The 23,780-nt window shown below is 37.2% G+C and overlaps 1 protein-coding gene across 2 annotated transcripts in view; it reads left to right on the forward strand.

The window, feature by feature from the left end:
• Window positions 1–23,780, forward strand: part of PLCL1 (phospholipase C like 1 (inactive)) — a 338,334-nt gene that overhangs the window by 293,548 nt on the left and 21,006 nt on the right. For both annotated transcript variants that reach the window (XM_079132570.1, XM_079132569.1), the window contains 2 exons: window positions 6,047–6,122; window positions 8,368–8,477. In XM_079132570.1, the coding sequence (XP_078988696.1) occupies window positions 6,047–6,122; window positions 8,368–8,477 (186 nt within the window). The remainder of the gene's footprint in view (window positions 1–6,046; window positions 6,123–8,367; window positions 8,478–23,780) is intronic.

Here is a 23,780-nt window from a genome sequence, read left to right on the forward strand (position 1 = left end):
GGCAAAAGCAACTGAGAGCTCAGGCTGAGACATCAGATATGCCAATCAGTGTTTCCGAAAGTATTAGAGAAATAGAAAGGAAATGAAACTCAAATCAGCCATTTTTTTCCCTAACAACCTAGATAAATTAGTTGGAAGGAAAGTTTGAAATTGTTGTCTTAAATGCAGTTTGGAATTATTGGTATATTTCAATCATCCATCTTATTAGTTTTCTCTATAATTACTAATAATTGAAAGCTGACTGTAGAAAATAATTAGAATAAAATTATCCTACATCTAATGGAAGTAGTCATCATAAGGAAGATCAAATGCTCTAGTGAGAACAGTTCACGAAGCAGTGATTTTAAGTTCTGAGAATATTATGATGAGGTGTTTTAGGGTATAATTTGGTCCTTTTATACCTTTATTACTACAAGACGGCAGGTAGTCTGCTGAGGAATCTCAAAGGGATGTTTCTTTGTTTTGAAAGGTGAAATCACACTGGGCTATCTCTTTATGAAGTGATCTATTAGAACATGGAGAAAGGAGAAATTTCTTACGCTATGGGGTTAACAAATACTTTCTTGAACTATAGGGTTTGTTATATGTTTTGGTCCTGAATTTATTTTACCTAGAATGAATAATGAGGTTTTAACATTTATTTTATTTTCTAATACTTCGGTATTGTATTTTCTATAGGGATAATCTCATTAGGTTTATGTTTATTTTTCAGTACTCGGTTTAAAAGGGAATTAAGATATATTACAGAAAAGTGGAAAAGATCTGGGAGAAAAAGAATGGAGAAACCTAGACACAAAAAGAGATAAAAATTCACTGGGCTGGAGACATAACTCAGGAGTATAGCGCTTGCCTAGCACGTGTGAGGCACTGGGTTCCCTCCTCAGCACCACATAAAAATAAAAACATTAAGGTATGGTGTCCACCTGCAACTAAAAAAAATATTTTAAATAAAGTTTTAAAATATTCAGATAGGCAATTACAGGTTTGAGAAGTGATCAGTTATAAAATCTTTTGTTGTGCATATATATGTGGGTAGTTGAGAGTGAGAAGAAAAAAATATCATGAACGTAAACTAGAAAAAATGTGATTATATAAATGAAGGATCTGGGGACACAAAGGTAAATGATATTGGGTCTTTTTCTACTAGAATTACAGTTTTCTGAAGAAGTGAGGCTGTAGAATATCAAAAAGGTAAGTAATAAATTACGATTCAAGGTAGAAAATAAGAAATCCTGTGAACAGATATTTTTTTCATTTTCTTTTTTTTAATTATTTATTTTGAACAGATTTTTTTTTTAAAAAAAGAATATGCTGAAAATTTGGAGGTGACAAGGGGAGAGAAGGGGAAATCAGGAAAGCAAGAGAGGAAGGGGCGCTGAAGTGAGCTTTCAGGTCTGGTAGGATGTTGACCAGGAGACTTGTCTAGGGAAGTCTTCCCTTATAGAATGTGTGGAAGGAGCAACCAGCAGGGTACATTTAGGGAAGTGTAATTCCTCAGGCAACTGGGACCTAGAGGAACTGGGGAACCACAGCGGGGAAGGCTCTTGAGGCAAATGGGCCTGGAGCATGGAGAGATGCAAACTCTGGAACAGACAAATTTTCCTTCTTTCAACAAACAAGGCAGAAAAACGATAAAACCAGGAATTAACTGGCACTGTGGTTTTGTAAGATGATTTTCTGGAAATGGTATTTAGGAAGGAGTGAGGTGGGAAGGACCAGAACCTGCCAGTTAGCTGAGCAGGCATTCAAACTAACCTCTGCACATTGCAAAGGGAGTTTTGTGAGAATTTGGAGATAGGGGATATTTGTGTGTGTGTTGGGAAGGGGAGTAATGGGAGTGGAGAGGAGGGAAAAATGAAATGGAGCAGAAAAATATTTTTAAAGGTGGCATTTGGCTATTTTTAGAAGGACAATTCGAGATTGAAAGATACAGCTGGATCAGGGAGTAGGAATAAGGGCATGAGTTGGAAGTAAGGAAGGAAGCAGAGGGATGGAGGTGGTAGGATGGGCAAGACTTGGTTTCTGACAGGATGTGGGGGCTCACCTGCAGGAAAGATGCTGACTGATAGGATGTTGAGGTGTGAACCTGGGGGTCTAATTTATAAATAATAAAACAATTATAGGTGTCTAGTAGCCTAGGCAGCTCCAGGGTTTTGGTTAAGTACCATATCAGGCTCTCAGCAAATAGCATACTCAAAAAGGATGATTAAAAGACTCAAATGGACTGTTTATAAAAGTTGGACCGGGATAGGGAACCATCAGTAGTTTGTGTGTACCCAAGGGTTAGCAGGTGGAGAGCTGTCATCTCCAGGACTAAAAGAGGCTGGGTGGGTAACCGTTACTGGCCCTCAGATGTCTGCACCCGCACCTGTCAGGAGCTGAGACCTTGTAGAGGAAGTTCTCAAACCACAGCCCAGCAGGGAGCCATGGAGTAAGTCACTTCTCTGAACCCACTCTTCTCCTGCCTTCTGCCCTTGACTCCTTGTTGGTAGTTCCATTGACTGATATCCAATGGAAGGCAGATGGCAAGGGAGCCTGTTTGATGCCACCCATAAAGAACAACCTCCCCAGGACAGAGCACAAATGAGAGTGGATCTGGAGAGGCAGGCGGAGTACTTAGCAGAGCCAGCTTTTCAGTAAAAATATTTTAAGAATATACTTACTCATGAACTATATGTACATACTGAAACACGAATATATATAAAATAAAACATATCCAAAGTAGAAACTGCCATGGAATTTAAAAATGTTTTCACTTCTTTATAAATAATAAAACTCTTGGTGCCCCCTCAATGGGATCTGAGATCTGATCAGACTCACTGTTCTCATCTCACAGGGTGACTGAGGAGGAAGTCATGATGGGTGTAGTGTAAGGTGTTGTTTATTTGTGCTTGTGTTGTTAATCTCATTTTCTTTACATCAACCCACACTGGAAAAGCTTACTTTATTCAGAACAAGATAATATAAGTGGTACTTGCTTTCCAGGCTGTAAGTTGAGGTACTCTGGAAGGACCTAATACGAGCGCTGCTATCAGCCCTTCTCCAGTGTGCAGTTACCTTCTTTTCTCATTATGCCTCACTTGCCACATTAGAAACACATGACCATGATTTAGCAAGGTGGCCAGAATTAATCTGCAAAGCTTAATTTCTTTTTAACTTTTATAGATAAAATAAATGTGAATAAAAGTCCTCATCGTCTCATCTCAAACCCCAGTGAACCATGTTGTGTCCCCCACTTTCTGCCCTAGGATGAAAGCACCTCCTTTGGAAGCAATGTGGTAGAACATTAGAATCTAGAGAGACAGGTCAGGGTTGGAGACATTGGCTTTAAAATGCCATGATACATGTGTGCCGCACATTTGATAGCTCTAGGATGGATGATATCACCCAGAGGAGAGAGAACAGAGAAGGGAAAGAATAGAGAACTGAGGCCAAAATGACTTGAAGGATTCCTATACACGTGGATATGAAAAGGAAACAATATAGGAGACGGGGAAAGAGCAAAATAGAAAAAGAATTAGGGTCAGAGAATTCCAGAAGGAAGACTGATCAGACGTTTTAACTGCTGAGTGGGAGAGAGTGAGGACTGAGAATTGGCCAGGAAGCAACTGCTGAGATGAGGTCAAACCCTAAGAGTGCTGGTGAAGTCCTGCATGGGGTCACAGCAATGAGCAGGGCTAATTTCTTAAGGGAAGAAGAGAACACTTACTCAAGGCCAATATAATATTCTGCTATTGTTTGTCATTTTAAAAGTAAGAGATGATGTATGCAGAAGGGAAGAAGTGAGTGGAGAAACTGTAGATGAAGGATAGAGGGAGTCGTTCAGAATGGGTTTCCAGGAGAAGCAAGGAGATGGGATTGAAAGGCTAGATAGTAGAGTTAGCTGTGGTGAAGAGCTAACTTCCTTCTCTTGTTGGTAACAAGAAGCATTTGGGGAGGCAGGAAGTATATTCCTCTTGTAGTTGACAGCAAGGAAATACTTAAATTCTATAAAGAAAACAAACTAGTCGCCAATCACTAACTATAGGGCTTTTTACTAGAGAACAGTGCCACATTTTCTCTTTTGAGAGAAAAACCAAGAGAAATGGATGTAAGCTTAGTCAATATGTTATTAAAGGGAATTATCAATTATTCTTTTTAAAGTTTTTTTTTTAAAGGCAGATTTGGGTCTGCTTGATATGGATTGGTTACATGTATGTCCTCATGTTTGTTCCAATACTCTTGACCAGGTGTCTTTGGAACTCTACATTTCAGACTCAAAAGGCAGCTTGTGTGTGCAAGTCTGTGCACCCTCAAGGGGGCATGGCAAGACCAGGCAAAATCCAAAAGATGGCATTTTAAAATGAAAATAGTTTGGATGCCAGGAAACTTGGATTCTAATTCCAGTTCGATCACTAATTGTCTATTTATTTTGATACAACTTTTAACCTGTCTTAGTTTCTTTTTCTATAAAACACAGGAGGTGATTATGATATTTAAGATTCCTTTATCCTTAAAATCCAAATTTTTAAAATATATAATTGTGATAGGCAGGTTTCTGTTACTATAACAAATACTTAAGACTATCAACTTATGAAGAGGAAAAGTTTATTTTGGCTCATGGTTTTAAAAGTTCCAGTCCATGATTAGGTGGACCCATTGCTTACAGGCCGCTGGTGTGGGTGCTTGATAGCAATAAAAACTGTATTGACTTCCTAGGGATCAAACTTTTAACACAAAGGTCTCTGGGGGACATTTTAGATCCAAACTATGATGGCAATATATTTGATTCATGTAAACAGAATTTGTCTATTACTTTTGAATATTTCTCTTGCCTGAAATTCATGAAAACCTTTGTCTGCTACTTGGCTGATCCAAACATCTGATAACTCTTGAAAATAAAAATTCATCCACATGATGTTCCATGGTAGATGTTGAAAACAATGAAATCAGATTGCCTTCATATTAAATTTTCCTCTGTCTTTAAATTCCTTTCACTTGGAAGCTACAATAACTTAAGCTACCATTGGCCATTTGATAAATTGTTGTTTACAAGTGTCCTGTTCCTCTTGGGAGTTGAAAGAGTTAATGCAGTTTAAAAGTTCTGCTCAGTCTAGAACTTAACAGGTATCTAGCTTTATGATGTTGATAGCCAAACAAGTCATTGCTTCTGGCAGAGAATACACAAGTAAAATGAGTAATTGAATTCTGTTTGGATTATTTCTCATAATCTTTTATTCATTCATTTAAATAGACTTTATCTGTTGGACCATGAGCTGAGACCTTTTTTGTCCTCAGTGCACTATACCCCTTGAGCCCACTGCGGCTGCTCAATAAATATATGACATGATTATACTTCTCATCTTCACACACAAATTCTTCTGTTCTTCACTAGCAGACCAGTTGTCTTATTTTCCCTATATCAAGAGGTATTTATTAAATAATAACGTCTTGGACATATTGCCTTCTACACAAATATTGGGGGCAAAGATAACCATCTCAGGGTTACTGTCTGCAAGTTCTATTGAGCGCCTCACTCTCAAATCTGACCCATTCCTCATTCTTACTGCAGAACCCCACTAGGGAGAGAACCAGAACTCCCCTGTCTTGCGACATGCAAATCTAAGTTGGCGGCCTCCCTGATGCATTCCGAAGCCCTAGAGTTCATCCCTAGGTGATCCTGTATTCTGGTTCTCATGCTACTGTCTCAATACCACTTGCCTTGATGTTGCAGTAACTTTTGAGGCAAGCCAGTGGAATCAGAGACGTTCATGAATTTGACCTGGGACTTAAAGAATGTATATGCATTTATTCAACAATTACTTATTTGGCACCCACTGTGTGCCCGGCATGTTATACAAATGGAGCAATTGTAGGGAGAATGACTGCTACCTCAGAATGGTTGGGGGCTGAGACAGAAATGTCCTTCTCTCTCCCATCTCTTACGGTTGAGGTCATGGCTCCCCATTACTGGATGTTATCTAACAGATCTCTTTGTATGTCACCTTCCCAATGAACCAGTTTAAGATTTCTGACGACCACCTTTTTGTTGTCTGTTTTGTGATAGATGATTCAAGAGAGCCGGTTTCTCATAGAAATGGCAGACACAGTCCATGAAAAGATTGTACAATGTCAGAAAGCAGGTAATTTTTTTCTATTATGTTTAAACCCATAATGATAATTCTTTGCAGAATATTTTAAAGTTTCCATACTTTCTCCAAAAATTCAAATATTTTATGGTATTGTTTATACTTTATGTTACATTTAAATTTTTGTTTACTAGAGAAGAAATCTAGATGGTTGTATTTGTGTATGTGGGGGTGGTAGTGTCTGAAGATATATAGAAAGACAAGGGTTTCTAAGTTCACTTTTGTGATTTGAAAGTCTAATAAAGTCTTTTATTAGAGGTACGGAAGGTAGGATTCCATGTGACCCCTTCCAGCCCACTTTATTTTTCTGGTTTGAGCCACAACCCTATTAATCTTCTAGGTGTTTGCCCCATTTCCCAGTCCTCCTTTTACACTTGTTCTTTCTTTAGGGATTGGAGGGGTCACACATCTGTGAGCATACACCTCTATTTACATTCATCTTCATCTGTACCCTGTGCTTTTATTTCTTGGACCCATGTGCTCTTCTCTCCACAGACACAATAATAATTACGATGAGGAAGATGACAGCAGACAGTTGCTTTATAAATATGCATCTGATATGCTAAGCACATACACTATCTTAGTCCTCCTAACAATTCTGGAAGGTAGTCCTCATTATCTCCAACTTACAGATGAGGCACCTGAGATTCTGGGAGACCGAGTGAGTGAATCAAGATCCTATATCAACACATGGTGGGGCTGACCTTGGAGCCAATTCCAGATTTTAAAAATGGTTTTCTTCACTGACTGACCAGCTGGCTGAGCTGGTTCAGTTGACAGGAAATGCAAAAATAATACCCAATACTTATATAATGCCAGTACTCTTGGAAAGCTTTATATATATGGACCTATTTATCTTCACCACAATGCCATGAGATAAACCCTCTTCTTGTCACTGCCTCACCAGTAAAGAAATTGAAGCCCAATGAGTTTTAGGAACCTACTCAAACTCCCACAGCCAGTAAGTGGAGCCAAAATGTCAGCCAGGCTCCATGTTCATACTTTTTGTTAGGAGTTATGTTTGTAATGTCAGCACCAGGAAAGTTAATGTTGTTCTAGGCTACATTAATACAAGTACTGTAACTAGATTCAGAAGAATGGTGGAAAATCCCTACCCAGTGTGGGCTCTTCAAGCCCACTCTGAATACAGTGTCCACTTCTGGATGTAGGAGTGTCCACACAGCTCAATTCTGGGAAGTTGGGCTGTGCAGTGGTCCTGCCTGGAAGTTAGCTGAAATGTGTTAGAATACATTCTGGTGAGGAGAGAATTTGAGGGTGCCCCTGCCCTGCCCCTAACGTCCTCCTTTAAGTATCTAAAGGACTACACTATGGAAAGCGATTAGAAATTGTTGGTCTGGATTTAGCTAGCACTGAGGCGTTCCAGGGAAGAAGATTTTTGCCTCAGTCAATATCAGGCCCAGCTCTCCAAAGATGGAACAAGCTGTCCATAAGAGAATGTGATTCCCATCCCTGAGATGCTAAGACAAAGGCTATAGAAACAGATGATGGTGATGTTTTTCATGGTATTCAAATTTTTTGTGTTAACTGAAATTTCTTACAAAAATAGAAATTTGACTTGAATTATTGAAATAAAGTTAAACTAGTAAAGCAATTTTGCTTTTTAAAATTAGTACTAACCCAATATTTACAAATAATACTTAATCAGTTATTCTAATTTTATCAGAATGGTATTCAAATTTGACCTAATGGTAGAACTAAAGTACTTTAAGGCTATTCCCAAATCTGAAACACTTGAGTGATTCTAGGAATAGTATTTTTAAAAATGTCTTTTTAGTTTTAGTCAACATTTACTAATTACTGATTATTATCACATAGGTTGCAGGGCCTGCTTTGAAGCCATAGGACTGACTTATAAAGAAGAGGAAGATATAGGCCATCACACTTCACAGATAGCTGCCATCACACATCACATCGTTCCACACAAAAACCATCCACAAAGTCAATGGAACCTGTTGGAAGAATTTCTGCTGAAGTTCTTATGTTTTAATCTATGGTTCCCTGCTATTTAAAATGTAATTCAGCCTGTATTGACTATTGGTAGTTTTCCTCCATGGAGAGCCATTTGATGATGAATATATGGGAAGGAGAATTCAGTTTGGAGATTTAGAAATTCTGAGAGGACAGAAATGTGAAACTATATTTTAGTGATCATATTTTTTATAAGATGTTTATTTTTCTGAATTTGCACTATGATTTCTTATGCACTCTTTTTTCAAAGGGATGGAGTTCCATGAAGAACTTCATAACCTGGGGGCAAAGGAAGGTTTGAAAGGAAGAAAACTCAACAAGGCTACTGAGAGCTTTGCTTGGAACATCACGGTATTAAAGGTAGATGGAATGCTCTGTTGCCCACTTTGCCTTTATTTCCCTCCTCTTCTCTGCAAGGTGGAGAGATGCATCAATGGTTAAACATGATGATTGGATTTTTAAGTAATGTGTAGTCTGATCATCAAGTTCATGCTCTAAGACATATAGAGATACATCCTGAGATGGACCTGCTTTTTACCTTACTAGGGCAATGAGACAAATGAGACAGAGGACAGCATGTGTGTGAGACCTAATTCCATTGCCTGGTGGTAGTGATGGTGGTGGTAGTGTGTGTGTGTGTGTGTGTGTGTGTGTGTGTGTGTGTGTGTGTTTACTCATTCAAACACTTCTGTTCAAGTCAATATGGCTGTTCTTCTTGTTTGTGGAAAGAATAATGCCAAATGCTGCTAGGAAGGTTCCACAAAAGTGATTTGGAAGAGACTGGCACTACAGAATATCTGCAACCATTTAGGATTTTTACTTTAAGAACAGTTACTCTAAATACATTTCTTCCTTCAGGTAGTTTTGGGATAGTCAGTTTCTTGAGATTATGATTTGTTCTCTGCTGTAAATTAATTTCAGAATTTTTGAGTAAAGATACCACTTTTTATTTTTTCTTACATAAAAGGAGAAACGATTTAGGTAGTCAGAATTATTTATCCTTGACAGAGTGATGGGAAAAAAATAACTGCAAACAAAATTAATAATTGCTGACATGGAAAGAATAGCTTATGTGTCAAGTGCTATTTTATGAGATTAATATGAATTAACAATTTAATACAATAATTCCATATTATTGTTATTCTCATTTTACAGGTAAGAAAACTGAGATATTGAAAGTTCACATATCTTACCCAAAGTCATTCAACTAGTAAATAGTGGAGCTGGGTTTTGAACTTAGGCAGTCTGGTTCCAGAGCTTGTGACATTAACATGCTCTGCAGAGATGCTGCACATGTTTATGCAAATGTGCTAGATGAACTATAAGATATATTACACATACAAGGTAGATACACACACATATTACACATACTGTAAGATATATTACATACATGTCTCTTCAAAATTAAAACCATGTGTATTCATTAAACTCTGTGTCCTAAACTCTACAGTAGGCACTGGGCATACATGGAGAACAAAAGAGATGCAGACCCTGACCTCATGAAGTTGGCAGTCTGGGGGCTTTGGGGAACACAGGCATTATTTGCTCAAGGGGCAGAGATGAAAAGAGGGCTTTAGTATGAAAAAAGGAGTTTATTATGACCCCAGAGTATAACATGGCAACCTAAATCTGATACAGAAGACTTTCTGTTCAGCAGATATTTATTTGGGCTTTTTAATGCACCAATCACTAAGAAAGGTGTTAGGGACACAAGTGTGAGGAATATTACACAGACCTCCAGAACTAACCTGCAAGGAGAGAGAGACTAGTAAGAACCATTAACTATTCAGTACTTACTATGTGACCAGCATTCAAGGCCAGGCACTTTATATACATTTTCCCTTTTGCAGTATGGTGTGACCTTGCAACAATGCATATGACCCTGATATGACTCTCCTCATCTCACGAAGGAGAATATCAAGGCTTAGAGACGTTTAAGCTTCTTGCTTGCAGTCGCACAGCTAGTAGATGGCATAGCTGAGATTTGTAACTCATGCCCAGGGTTATAGCCACAGCCCTGTGGCTCCCCTCTAAAAGAATGCACTTGTCTATGTGTCCAGTGTAGTGGTGAATACAGGTTCTGGGTGAGGATTCCTGGATATGGTGAGACTTCAGCCAAATGATACACTTTTTCTGAGCATGGCAAAAGTACCTACATTCTGGATTTTATGAGAAAGTAAATGAGATAACACATTAAAAAAAATCTAGGTCACAGTGCACAAAACTAGACAGTGTATATACTTGTGATTACTTTTTGTTTTCCCAATAAGGAAGACCATTGCAGGAACAAGATTTTTGTTGTCATTATTGTTTCTTTCTTAACTTGTGAATTGATCCCATTTAGAGTTTTCTGAGATAGGTTTGTGTGTTTGGTTTAGTGACAGGAGATGATCGCTAGATGTGACTGAGCAAATGCTATACAAATCATTCTAAGGGTTTTGAAAAACAGAATTTCTATTACTGTAGCTCATAAGCTATCTAGCTGCTGGTCTTTCAGTTTGAATTTTAGAAACTTAAGCAAAAGTAGTGGACTTTTTCAAACTTTGAATATTTCACTGGAAATATTTCAGTACCTCTCCCACCATTGAATTTAGTGAGCCCGTTATTCAGGTATCCTTACCCGAAGAGCTGGATAGGTGACTTCCTCAGAATTTGAATTATTAGCTAAGAAAAATGAGACTGGGCTTGACTGGAAACTTTATTCCAGTGGCGCTGCTGAGGAGACAGCTCCTCTGCAAGACTCTTGCTTTACTTCTTCTATCTACATCTGGAACACTTAGCTCCTGCTTGGCTCTCTAGCCTTGCTACTGACTCTCAGAGCTCCTCAAAGTCTTTTAACAAATCCCCCTCTGTCTCTTTAAGTTTTCTAGAATTGATTTAGTTGGATTAATTAGTTAAATTAGGAATAACTATCCTGGTAAGTCATCATCACCAAATTAGGATATGGTATAAATTAGGGGGACATGGCAGGTCTCACCTACAAAATTCCTCATTGTCCACTGTAAAAGTTTTCTTATACATGGTTAGAATAAGTATTCTCCACTATCTTGTGGAAAGGAATATGAATTTACCAATGCTGGTTAATTTGTGGGTTCAGGTTTCTAAAGATATTGAATTCTAGTGTAATTCCCAACAAGTAAGGGAAGAGCTAGAAAAAAAGAGAAAAGTGTCCTCCATGAAATGTGGGTTGGCAGCATGGAGTGGTGAAAATGAGACACTGACTTTAGAGCAAATTGAACCGAGACTAAAACCTAAATTCTTTTTTTTTGCGGTCCTGGGGATCGAACCCAGGGCCTGGTACTTGCAAGACAAGCACTCTACCGACTGAGCTATCTCCCCAGCCCCCTAAATTCTTAAGTTTATGTTTTCTGTAGTTCAGTATTATAATAATCTAATGTCAAGTAATGATTGGAAAGCTGGATAAAAATTTGCAGAAAGAAAGAAAAATTGCTCTACAAGGTAATGAATGGATTATAATTAGTGTTCAAATTTTCCCAGAGATCAGCTCTTAGAATCTAGCACAGAGGCTGAAATCAAGATGGCCCTGAAAGCTCTTATACATGTGTTTTTTAAAATACATATTCTAGTACCACACATGAGTCCGGAATAGGAATTTGCTTAGCAGATTCTTTGCATATCCCTACACATTTGCCATATATCCAACAGTAACGGTTATTTTCTTCTGTTCTTTTTTTTACAATACTAAACTTTGTAAATAGCTTCCATGTACACCTGGGATGATATGATGAAGCATATCTCAATGATTCATTCCCCAGTACCTTTCTATATAATCATTGAACTAAGATAACTCCACCCCATTTCACCCCCATACATTAACGGTCCTTTCTATCTGTCTTTCCTCTATGGTGTCCTTCAGATAAAAGTATTGGGTCTTCATTTATTGGGTGCTACTATAACAAAATACCTGAGACTGGGTAATTTATAAACAGAAATTTATTTCTCATAGTTATGGAGGTGATGAAATCTGCTTCTAGGATGGTAACTTGTTACTGTGTCCCCTGGAGGGGACAAATGCTGTGTCGCATGTCAGAAGGAAAGGAAGCAGGGGAAAAGGACAAAAAGGCCTAGCTAGGTCTCTCAACCCTTTTTTTAGGATACTAATTCCATCCATGAGCATCAAGTCCTTATAGCCTAATCACCTCCTAAAGGTCCTACCTCTTAATACCATTGCATTGGGAATTAAGTTTTGACATGAAATTTGGAGGGGCACAAACATTCCAACCATAGCACTTTTGTTATTAACAACATATTAAAATATCACAATGGGATATTTACCTGTTCTTTGGGGTTTCTAAAAAGATATACTACAACTTCAGTTACATAGCCAACACATTATTAAATAGTCAAATCATTTTTAATTTTGGAAGTATTTCACTCATGAGAGTTCTAATCTCTTGCAAAAGATATAAATTTATACTGATAAAAACACTGTGCTATAAAATAGAATTGATTTAAAGCTTTGGACTCCATCCAGAGTGATTTGACTCTTTAAGTACAAAAAGAACTTCATTTTAAGATTGTCATGGCTATAAAATTGAAATGAGAGAGAATATGAAAGTAGAATTTGAGTGAGCTTTCCTAATGTATATTTTTCCAACTTGGTCTATTGGTTATTATAAGGAACTAAACTCCATTATCTTTACATTCTAAAAATTTATGAAGAAATCAATTTTAGCAGGCTGGGGAAGTACAGTGGAGTTATGTAAAAGTAATGAAGAAATAAAATTAGCAAGCATTTTATTGAAAAGGAAAAACTATAAATAAGTGATCATTGGAGATTAAACAAGAAATAAAAGGGCTAAGAAGTGACAACCTTCTGAATCATGAACTTTATTGATTACTAATTGAATGACATATAGTAAATTAAAAAAATGAATAAAACTATTACTTTATCATGGGTTACTCCTATTAAATATATATTTGTATTTTTCTTGGATGGATTTCCAGCTTATAATTTAATGTATTCCTATGTGTGCCATAAAACTGGGCCTCTTTTATAGATTTATGTTTGAAAGATATGACTAATCTTTTCCACCCAACTTTTTGACTTTTTGTCACCGCTTAAGCCCATCTTCCTGCTTTTAGCTTAATAGTATAGCAGGGGCTAAAGATTTTCATTTCTCTTCCTTGGGTACTTGTATTCCCAACCCAGGCAGATTCTTTTACTAGATCCCCAAATTTCAGGCCCCAGCAGTTTCCCAGAGGTACGTAAGAAAATTACATGAATTTCACCATAGCAATGGTAGTGATGTACTTTTTAACAGATTTGAAATTATCTGCAGTTGTTGAGAGATAAGAGAAGGAAGGAAACAAAATGATAAGCTAACAGGAAGAGAAGTATGAAGAGAAACATCCACCCAGCTCTGAACAACAAGTGAGGGAGACTGGGGTTGCCCTCAACTGAATGGCAAGAGATATTTTAAATCATTCCATTAGATGCTGAGCCAAGCTCTTCTGGCAGCCATGGTGACTGTGCTTCCAGGGATTGCTGTGAGGGTGTAATAAATAAGTAACATGTCCAGTGCTGTCCATGTTGTTCATTGAAAACTTTTCCAGCAGTGCCTCTGGCAGCTGCTGGCTATTGCAGTAGAAGGTAGAGAAAGACTGAGTTTCCTCCTGAGCCAAATCATTCAGAGAAGAACGGCAATTTATAAAGCCCAGTGACAACAATGAATTAATAATAAGCTATTCTTAATATTGATATTACTATCAATTCTTGAGAAACATAAAACAAAGTGGTTAAGAGTATAGACTACATCTAGACACTTGGTAGCTGTGTGGCCTCGGGAAAATTCTTTTTGTCTCTATGCTGAATCAATAGGGATATGCTAGATTTTGTTGGGGTAACAAAACTCTGAAAATCTCAGTGTCTTAAAACAATGGCTTATTTCTTGCTTGTACTGCATGTCTGTCACATGTCAGTGAGGGACACTCAGGAATCCAGGATAGTGGACATTCTGTTGCACCTGATGTTTCTACTACCTCAAAGGAAGAGATGGTACTTTACTAGTCCTATCTGCTTAAAAGTCACATTTTTACCTATAAATGAAGCAATTATTTCCTTTTTTATTGGTCTATCTCCTATGAGCTCTGCTAGCATGAATCTGCTTCCCTGGGCCTTACCACCCCTGAGTGAATGGATACAGTTGAGCCCTTGGAAAGACACCATTGAAAACAACAAAAATTCCAAAGCAGAGGATCAGACTCTAGACCCCCAAGAATCCAGCCTATCTCATCTTATTTCTCTTGGACAGCTTTGCTGTTCAGTGGCTTTTAGTCCAGATGTTGCCAGCCGCCACTTCCTCATGAAATAGAGAAAGTTTAAGGCTGCACCTCCAGCAACAGCTCAGCAAAGTTCACACTCCCTTTGTATTCCTTCCTGTGCCCACTCCTCCACAGCCAATCCCTCTGCTTAGACCCCTCATGTGTCCTTTATCAACTAAGCTCTTGGAAGAGAGTTTTGGAGTCTTCTTCCTTTGAATAACAAACATGAGCTGATTTAGAAATAGGAGGTGAAGTAAATTCTTCAACTTCCTCGAACAGGCTCACGGGAGGAAAGGTGCTTCCTTAGGGGCACAGTTTGAAGAGCCATTGTTCACCATCCTTGAAAGTTGAACATTCATGGGGTTTAAGCAAAACTTGCTAAGTTCAAAGAAAACACTTTGTAAGGATACATACAAAATAAAAACTAGGGTTATAAATTCCCTTTTTTATTTTAGAATTATCTAAGAGTTTAGTCATAAAGGAAATTGAACAACATATTGCATTGGGCTATGAGTCTAGAAATCTGCAGCTAAGTGTATATAATATAATCTTTTAAAATTCTCTTGTCTTCTGTGGGGTTAGGTTATCTTAACTAAAAATGAGATCAGATTTTGTGATTGCTAGAGTCCTTAAAGCTCTGCACATTTGATATTTAAGTGGAATATATTATTTTCATTAACTACTTTCTATAGCCTGACTATATTCTTTTGCTTAAAGAACATGGGTCCTTTTGTACTGAACTTATCAATAGTGTGAATCTCTCTACTCATAGATCCTCCCTTTTACTGCAGGCCCCCACCATCTTTGATACATTTTTCTTTAACTCATGGTAGCATAATACCGTAATTATGTGCCTTTTCCTGTACAGTCTTCCATTGCAATCCCTTCCATTGCTACCTTCTTCTTTCCAGACTTCTCTTTGCACATGGAATGATCTACCCTTGCCATCCTGTTGGGAATTTTGGCAAACAAAATGACCTTTTTTTGCATTCATTCTGCAAGGCTCTCCTGCACTAAGAATACCCACACAGTAGGGGTTCTGATAGTTAAAGTCAATTTGCAATTCAAAGAAGGTCTACCCTGGAAATATAGATTGCAGTCTGCTAAATTCCATAGGTTAAGTACTCTGCAGTGAAAAACAAATTATATTGAAAAGACCACATACGAGAATGATACATCAGGCCATACCTGTTGTCTGTTCATCTAACTAGACAGCTAACTGTGTATTTACTTGCTCAAAATTTACCTACCAACCTAAAAAAATTCTAATTAAATATGCCTAGTAGCTAGTGAAAGGAATGTTGCATATTGATCTAGTCTTCATCTTCTTGTAGGCTACACTTATTTTTAAATAAAATTTTTAAAAAATTGCCTTTCATAAAAACAATGTTGAAATTTTGTCAGACAGTTATAGTATCTGTCATGTTGGAAGGTCTGGTGAATATAACTGGGAGGGGAAAACTAACAATGAAACTAAAACTGTTCAATTCTAAGGGACAGCTGGTTTTGACTCACTCAACCTAGAAAGTCCTAGACTCATCTGTGATCTTAACCAGCTATCTTATGATGCACATCATAGATCACCAGGAAGAAGGTGGTGAAAGGAGAGAGAATGGATGTATCAATTCTAGAAAAACAACTTGAATTTCCTATTCAATGAGTTGGTACCATTATCTTTAAGACCAAAGAAAAAATTATTAGGCTGTATGAAGTGAGGAGTTTACATTTTGATGGCACAGCACCTATTCTTGGAATATTACAAGCTAGGTTTGATATATTTATTCTGGGACTGGGTGTTTGAAGAGGTACTTCTAGACACGTGTTTAGAACCCTGTTCCTGTTTGGCTTGCTAGTGCACAATGAAAACCTCTCTCCCAACCCAAGAAATTGATTTATCTCCACTTCAACACTAAAAATAAGGTGGTAAAAAGTTCAAAAGATGCTCCTAATCTGTAAATTAGTAAACAATAATTTAAATTTTCTTTTGTTTTATTTTACTTTTGGCGAAACCAAGTTCAACCATTCAGTAAATATATCTGTAAATCCCTACTGGATTCAGGTTTTGTGTCTGAGTATGAAATAGTGAATAAAACATGGTCCTCTGGTCTCATGGAACTGACAGCCTAGTGGCAATTTTTTATTAATCACACAATGTGTGTTAGATTTGTCATTGCTATGTGCCTTAAAGGAAAGATTGTGCAGCACTATGAGAATGTGCAGTGGGATTTGGAGAGATTGGAAAGTCTTCCATGAGAAAGTTCTAGTTAAGCTGAGAATAAATATCTTTAGTTTTTCATCGACTGCAAAATACTACCTTGTATCTTGGTCCTTGAGGATGATTGCCAAAACAATCTGGAAGTAACAGTGAAAAAGAAAACAAATCAAAATAAAGATGGTCTGGGGAGTTTTAAAATTTCTGTCTTACTCACTTAATTATAACTCATTAGCTCCATAGCTAATTTGTTATAATAGCAAATCTGGTCATATCATTAATTACAAATTAATTTAATCACTTGTCTTCTAAAAAATCATCTTTGGCAACATTTTATGTCCATGTGAATCTATAAAGTTCATTTGACAGCTTATAGTTGCAGAAAATATTATAATAATATTATAAAGTTAGTCTTTGAGAGATTTCTGTAATTCAAAGTAAAAAAAGATGGAGATAGAGAATGTAGAATTAGTATTTGAAAAGTGGATAAATTCTTTATTTAAAAAAGTACAATTAATGCATCTATAATGATAAAAAGATCAACACGTTTAAAACATTATTTCAAACAGCTCTAGTCACAATATAGGAGAATCAGATCATATGTTAATGCTTTGTAGCTATGAGCAGGCTGGCTATGTGGTGTCTAGATTTGTGCCTTGGGTGGCTGCATCCCAGCTGTGCTGCCCAGGAGCACAATAGAGATAAAAGCCTAGCTGTTGACATGATTATGGGAGCATACACCACTTCATTTTATCTCCAGAAGAACTAAATTTAGTGTCTCTCAGAGGTACACTTTTTTTTTTTCAGATGAAAGCTGCTTTTTATAATGATTCTGAATAATTCAAAAGTGGCAGAATCCTAATGAATAGATGCAACATAAACCAGAGGCCTTGGCTCTAGCTTGTGAGGTTATTGAAGGTCTCAATTTCCTCTTAGGCAAACTTTCTTTACAGAAAATCTGTTTTTTACACACAGACTCTTAGGCTAAGGTGAGTTTGATATTGTAACTCCCAGTTAATTTATTTCTACAATGATATAAATCAAAAGAAAACATTGATAACACAATTGTTTCATTCTAATCTCATATTCAGGTTTTACAGACATAAGCTCCTCTTCTGACCTTGTTACTCAACAGGGAAAAACAGGGACACATCTATCTGTTGTCTTCATGCCTTATTATCCCAAATCTGAGCAAAGTGAGCTCACTTCCCTGTATGCAATATGTATGTGTGACACACACACACCTGTGAGTGTGTATGCGCGTATACACACAATCAAATAAAACCAAATCCAGATTCAAATAATTTTAGAAAGGATTATTGTAATAAGGGGAATGATACTATTGAAATAGGGGGAGGAGAGCTATGCAGTGTGGGGCTAGAATGTTCCTACCACAAGATCCTCAAGCATCTCAAAGGTGAAAGAGAAAACGTCTTTCTTTTATAGGGAGGTGCAAAGATGATTAGAAAGAACTGCATATGGGAGAGTGCGTGGCGTGATTCCCCAATTGATCCTTACTTAAGGAAGGCCCTTTCTTGGGAAATGCCATTAATGAGAGACTGGGTGCTGGCCCAGATGGAGGGTGGGTCAAATTTCAGTGGCCTCAGAGGAAGAGAAAAGCTTAACTAAAGTCCAGCCAAGTCAAGGTAGCGGGATTTTATCCAGATTGCTTAGTGGATACAAACAATTCAGCTAATACTTATGAGGCTAGAAGGGGAATTTGGAGGGTTCGTGTCTGGCCTTGTCACAGGTAACACAGGAGGCACCCTGAGGCTCAGCCAAGTCCTGTGTGGGAGAGGCCCCTTTGCAGTAAGTTGTTTTCTAGAAAACAAAAGACTGGTGGGGAAAGGAGATTTCTTAACTGCCACTGTTTTCTAGGAACACAGGGCTCAGGTGAAGTGTAATTTCAACATACACAGGTATGTAAATGTGTATATGTAAAATGTTATATAGTGTGTATATATATGTATGTGTGTATATATGCATAAATGCAAATATCTAAAGGATGATTTAGGTTAAAAGTAATGCAACTAGATGTTACTCTTTTAAAGCTATTTAGAAAGATCCTAATAGGCAGAAGGAAATTTTCCCTCAATCAAGAAGTGGTTATTTTCCATTTTAATTAGACTTCCCTGATTTTAGGAAAACCCAGTATGCTTAAACACCCATCATGTATGAGATTACATATTCATAGTAATGGGTTGGGAGATAAACCTTTCTCTTCCTTGATTTGTCACTCACTTCTTATAAAACAATTTCTTATTAGTAATAGCTTTCCTTATACTATTGCTATCTTAAGCATTTATAGTAAGTGAAGGTACCTATTTATCAAAAATCAGAATTACTAGGAACTGAATACTTCCTTGAAGAGAAAATCCATGGTTTTATGAAAAGAGTAATTATAAGATTCTTTCAAAAAGAAATCCCCTCAGAATTTTAAAATAAATTTAGATTCATTAAAAAATTCAGTCATAACTGTTTAGAAAGCTGTTTGCATAAGGTAAGAAACAGACATCATCATTCAAATCATCATATTAAGGTTTTGAAAGAGGGTAACTTCTGGAAGAAAAGATTCCAGATCACAGATCAGGTTTAGCCTTGAGTCTTAAACTTTTGCATGGTCAGATGATTTTATGGAAAGGTTGTAAAGTCATTAAGTTGCACTTTCAGATACAAAGAGAGTAGGTTTCTTTTTAACTGAGGAGAATCCTTATGATGCAGTGAAACACCAACCCTTCATAATTCGGTTTGTAAATCTGCCAAGGCAAAGCTATGTGTTCTAAAGATAGCTAAACTCTTTGAATGTTTATTTAAAAGATACTATTCTCAATGGACTTTTGAGTCAATCGTACTCAGGGATGGAAAGTTCTTAAATTACTTTACAGTGTATTCCAGGATAAAAAGATTGCCATCTAGATCTCTGAGGTATCCCTCAATCAGCTACATTTCCCAGTTGTCTGCTACTCAGCAGCTGGCATTATGAATCAACTAGAACGAAAGAGATTTGTGGATCCCTTTGTCTGGAATGTATCAATCTCTTGCGCCAAAGCAATGTTCCTGAACAATTACAAACAAATCTGATCTCAGAGGAATGTGTTAAAGGATTCTTTTCTCATATATATTTAAAATATACTACCATTATGGTTTGGATTTTAAATGGTCCCTGAAAGTCCACGTGCTAAATATGCACATGTAGTGGGCTGGGGAGATAGCTCAGTTGGTAGAGTGCTTGCCTTGCAGGCACAAGGCCCTGGGTTCAATCCCCAGCACCGATTTTAAAAAAAAGAAAAAAAAAAAATGCTTGGTAGTCAGCCTGTGGTGCTATTGGGAGGTGGTGGAACCTTTAGGATGAGGGGCCTAATAGAAGGAGGTGAGGTCATTGGGGCATGCCCTTCAGGGGGATTTGAGAACTCCACCCCTCTCTTTCTCTCTGTCTCTCTCTGTCTCTCCTTCTTGGCCACACTGATGTGAGTAGCAACACTATCATGTTCTCTCGCTATGATGTACTGTGCTGTCTCAGACCCAAAGCAATGAAGCCAAGTGACCATGAACTGAAACCTTTGAAATTATGAGCCAAAATAAATCTTTCCTTCTTTAAATTGTTTATCTCAGTTATTTTGTCTCAGAGACTGAAAACTGAGTAACCCAACTACATACCCTCAAGGGATATCCTGAGGTTCAGTGGAAATTCTAATTGCCTTGGGTCAGAAATATGGATTTATTTCACTGTGATTTTTTTTTGTTTTTGCAGATTTAATTAGACTTTACTTTTTTTCTTAATGCAAAAATATGTAGTGAGAAAGTTAGCTGTTTTAGAATTACTTGTGTCCTCTAGTAGTACATTATTGAATCAGTAGTTTATTCCTTCAAACTGCTTAGCTGGGCGCAATTTCAACATATGCTGGAACAATCCTATAAACACTCAAGAGCTACATACAATTTGTTTGCTGGTCAAAATATGGCTTGTTGCACACCACTTTCTTATTCTGTTACCTTCCAGGTGGTTCTCTATTTTTACTACACATGTTGCAGGAAACTGGCTCTTGCATATTATGGGTTTGATATCAATCAAGAAACTGATATCTAAGACTGGTAAAAATGAAGCCAGCATGTGAATTCTTGTGTATGAAAAAGTATGTGTAAGTAGTAACTGTGTCCTAGTATTAAATCTGAGTAAGTGGAACTAAGGATTCTTAACAATGTGTATTGTGTATCCTCTGAGTCAGCCCAAAGGGTCTTTCCATGTAATCTGAAACCAGAAAGGGAAAAAACAGCCACTTCCTTCCCACCCTCCTTTATCTGTAATACATTGTAGCCTGGGAGAGGAAGAATGCCATTGAAAGGAACAATCATATGTATATATAGTATGGGTATGTTATAACATAGGCCTGTTTCTTATATTAAACAACCCATTTCTTAACCCTACTTGTCAGCTCTGTGATAATAAATGTAGATAATGATAATACTAGAAGAATGACATTTTTCTCTAGTTTGGTTATCTAAATCATTCTCAGTTGTTACCATGAAAAATGAAAAAATGTAGATGCAATATAATTTGTAATTACCATCAGAGTGGAAATTCTAATTCTAAATTCTGGAAAACACATTCTTTGCCACTAAATCAAAGTTCTTCCAACCAGACTGAATCATTTCTATCATCCTCTACTTAATAGCCATCACATTAAAAATCATTACTTTCATCTCTAGAAATATAATTTTGTTCTAGACATTCTCATTAGGTTAGATGGAGAGAGAGAGAGCAAATAGTGAAGTGATTACTACTGTCCTTACTTTTTAGATAGCTGCTCCCGGAAGTATCAATTCCTTTGGCTCCTTGATCAAGGATACACAGGAGGAATTTTCACAGGGATCCCTGAACTACCGTTGACCTTGACAATTAATAATATGCCTTTGTGAATTTCATTGAAATTAAACATCAATATAACCAATATGATCTTCTTAGAGTTCTTGGTTATACAATTCTTGGTTACACATTACACCAGTGCCATTTCTATTTTGCAGTTAAAGGTTTATCAATCTGATCCCTAAATTGACCAGAGTTGTGCATGCTACCTTGTGGACTGTGCACAGGTGCCATTCAGTTGAATCTATGACACTGTTGCCTTCTAGATTTGTCATATAGCTGCCATAAAGTTGTTAGTCTAAGCATTTTTCTTTCTCTAGTCTAGTCCACCAAGTTTTGTGTGTCTGTAACTATGGATATTAATTATTGGTAATATAGTGATATTTTTCCCTGTAAGATTAATAATTTCAAAAAGGATATGTGGCAGTGTGTCTTCTCATGAACTGGTTATTTATTTGTATATTGAAGCCTAGTACAGAAGCTTGGCAACACAGTGTGTCAGAGGAGGAAGGTTTCAACTATTGCAGTTCCGTCCTCAGTTGGGCTGGATTTGACAACCAGACATAGTTAACTCAGTTTTGACTCAATAGAAGAAACAGAAGATACCAGGAAAATAATATCTAATCCTTTTTAGCCTAATACAACTTCCTTGTAAGATAAATTTAATTGAAACTTTTTAATCTCTGAAAAAATACTTTAAATACACTTAAGAGAATTAAAAGTAAACAAGCCCTACTAGATTTGAGTGAGAGAAAGGACTTGATGTTTGTCCTTAAGCTCTAAGAAAAAAAAATCTAAGTCCTTGGCCTGAATGGAAGAGGCTGTGAAGAGGCCTTTACAGTCTGGTCCTTTGCAGTGCAGGTTTTCCCTGTCTCAGGGACCCATCTCTTGGAAAATGCCAAGCAGTTCCATGATTCCACTGCTTCAAAGATGCTGCTCTTGCCCATTCTGATCTTCAGTCTCTTTTCAGTCACCTGACCAGCTCCTCTGTATCACTCATGTCCAGCATTGCTACCTTTCTAGGGTCACTTTTCTATGTCCTGTTGTTATAAGAACCAAATAATCCCCTTTTTATGTAATACCTGTAGCTAATACACAGTCTATTCCTGTGTTCACCACCCTGACTCACTGTATAATAATGACCTGTTCCTGTGTCTTTTTCTCATATAAAATCCAGCTTGTGCAGGCTGGAACTGTGCCTGAGCACAGTGCTGAGCTTTAGATAAGAAAAGAGAGGCTTACAGAAGCTGTGAGATTTGTTCAAGAGAACATAACTAACTGGTAAGCAGTGGAGGAGGATGCAGACTTTGATCTGTGTGACTCCAGGGTCTGTTCTTAACATCCACCAACTGGATACCTATGTGCCGGTATTGCTGCAATTCTTGGCAGCTCCACCTTCTCATGGGGTTGACATTATATTCTTATTTTCCTTTTTTAATTTTTTTAACCTCTATGGAGTTTAATTTTCACTCTTCTCTTTTATTCAGTCTCATCTTTTCCTACCAGGATATTTTGTCTTTGCAGAGCACACGCAAGTTCCCAAGTACACTGGACTCGACTTTTGAGTTTAGCTTTTACTGTCAGCAGGCCCAAAGCCTACTATTGTTTTGTCTTCCTCTTGGTGGCCATCTTTTGACTGTTCTCAGGATTATTTTGTAGAGTTGCACAGGTCTCTAGATCAGGGCTTTTGTTCTTTCCATTTTCCTTAGTTCATGCAGTGTCAGGCATGTGTATGGACACGTACACAAATATTCTGAGTACATGTTACATGCAGTTTTTGGTAGCCCCATTTCATATTTTACACTTGTAGTACTCACACTTAATTTTTCTTATTACAATAGAAAGGGCACTTGTTATGTGTTTGGCATGTTTGTGGAATTGACTTATACGAATAAACCTATAAAATATTAAAAACTGTTCCAGTGCAATAAGACTTTAGACACTTTTGCTTTAGTTGCTCATCAGAGAACTGGAGAAAGATACTTTTCATTCTTTTCAGGCTTTTTGTCTTTTCCAGTATGCTTTGAATATCATTAATAATACAAGTGACTGAAACTTAGAGTTTTTTTATATAATCTCTTTTGAAAATCTGGGTAACATTTATCTTTGAGTTCCTTCCTCTCTTTGTGAATTATCACCGTCTTCATCAGTGTCACTCTTTAAATATTTATCAAAAGTTCATCATATACTTCATGCTATAAATATATGAAAATGTTTTGGGAAAATACTCCTTTCCTAGAATACCTTTAAGCCCAAACTGGCAAATCTTCTCTCTTTACACTCAGTTATACTTTTATAATAA

Source organism: Sciurus vulgaris (genome assembly GCF_902686455.1).
Source record: "Sciurus vulgaris genome assembly, chromosome: 3".
Classification (NCBI taxonomy): Eukaryota; Metazoa; Chordata; class Mammalia; order Rodentia; family Sciuridae; genus Sciurus; species Sciurus vulgaris.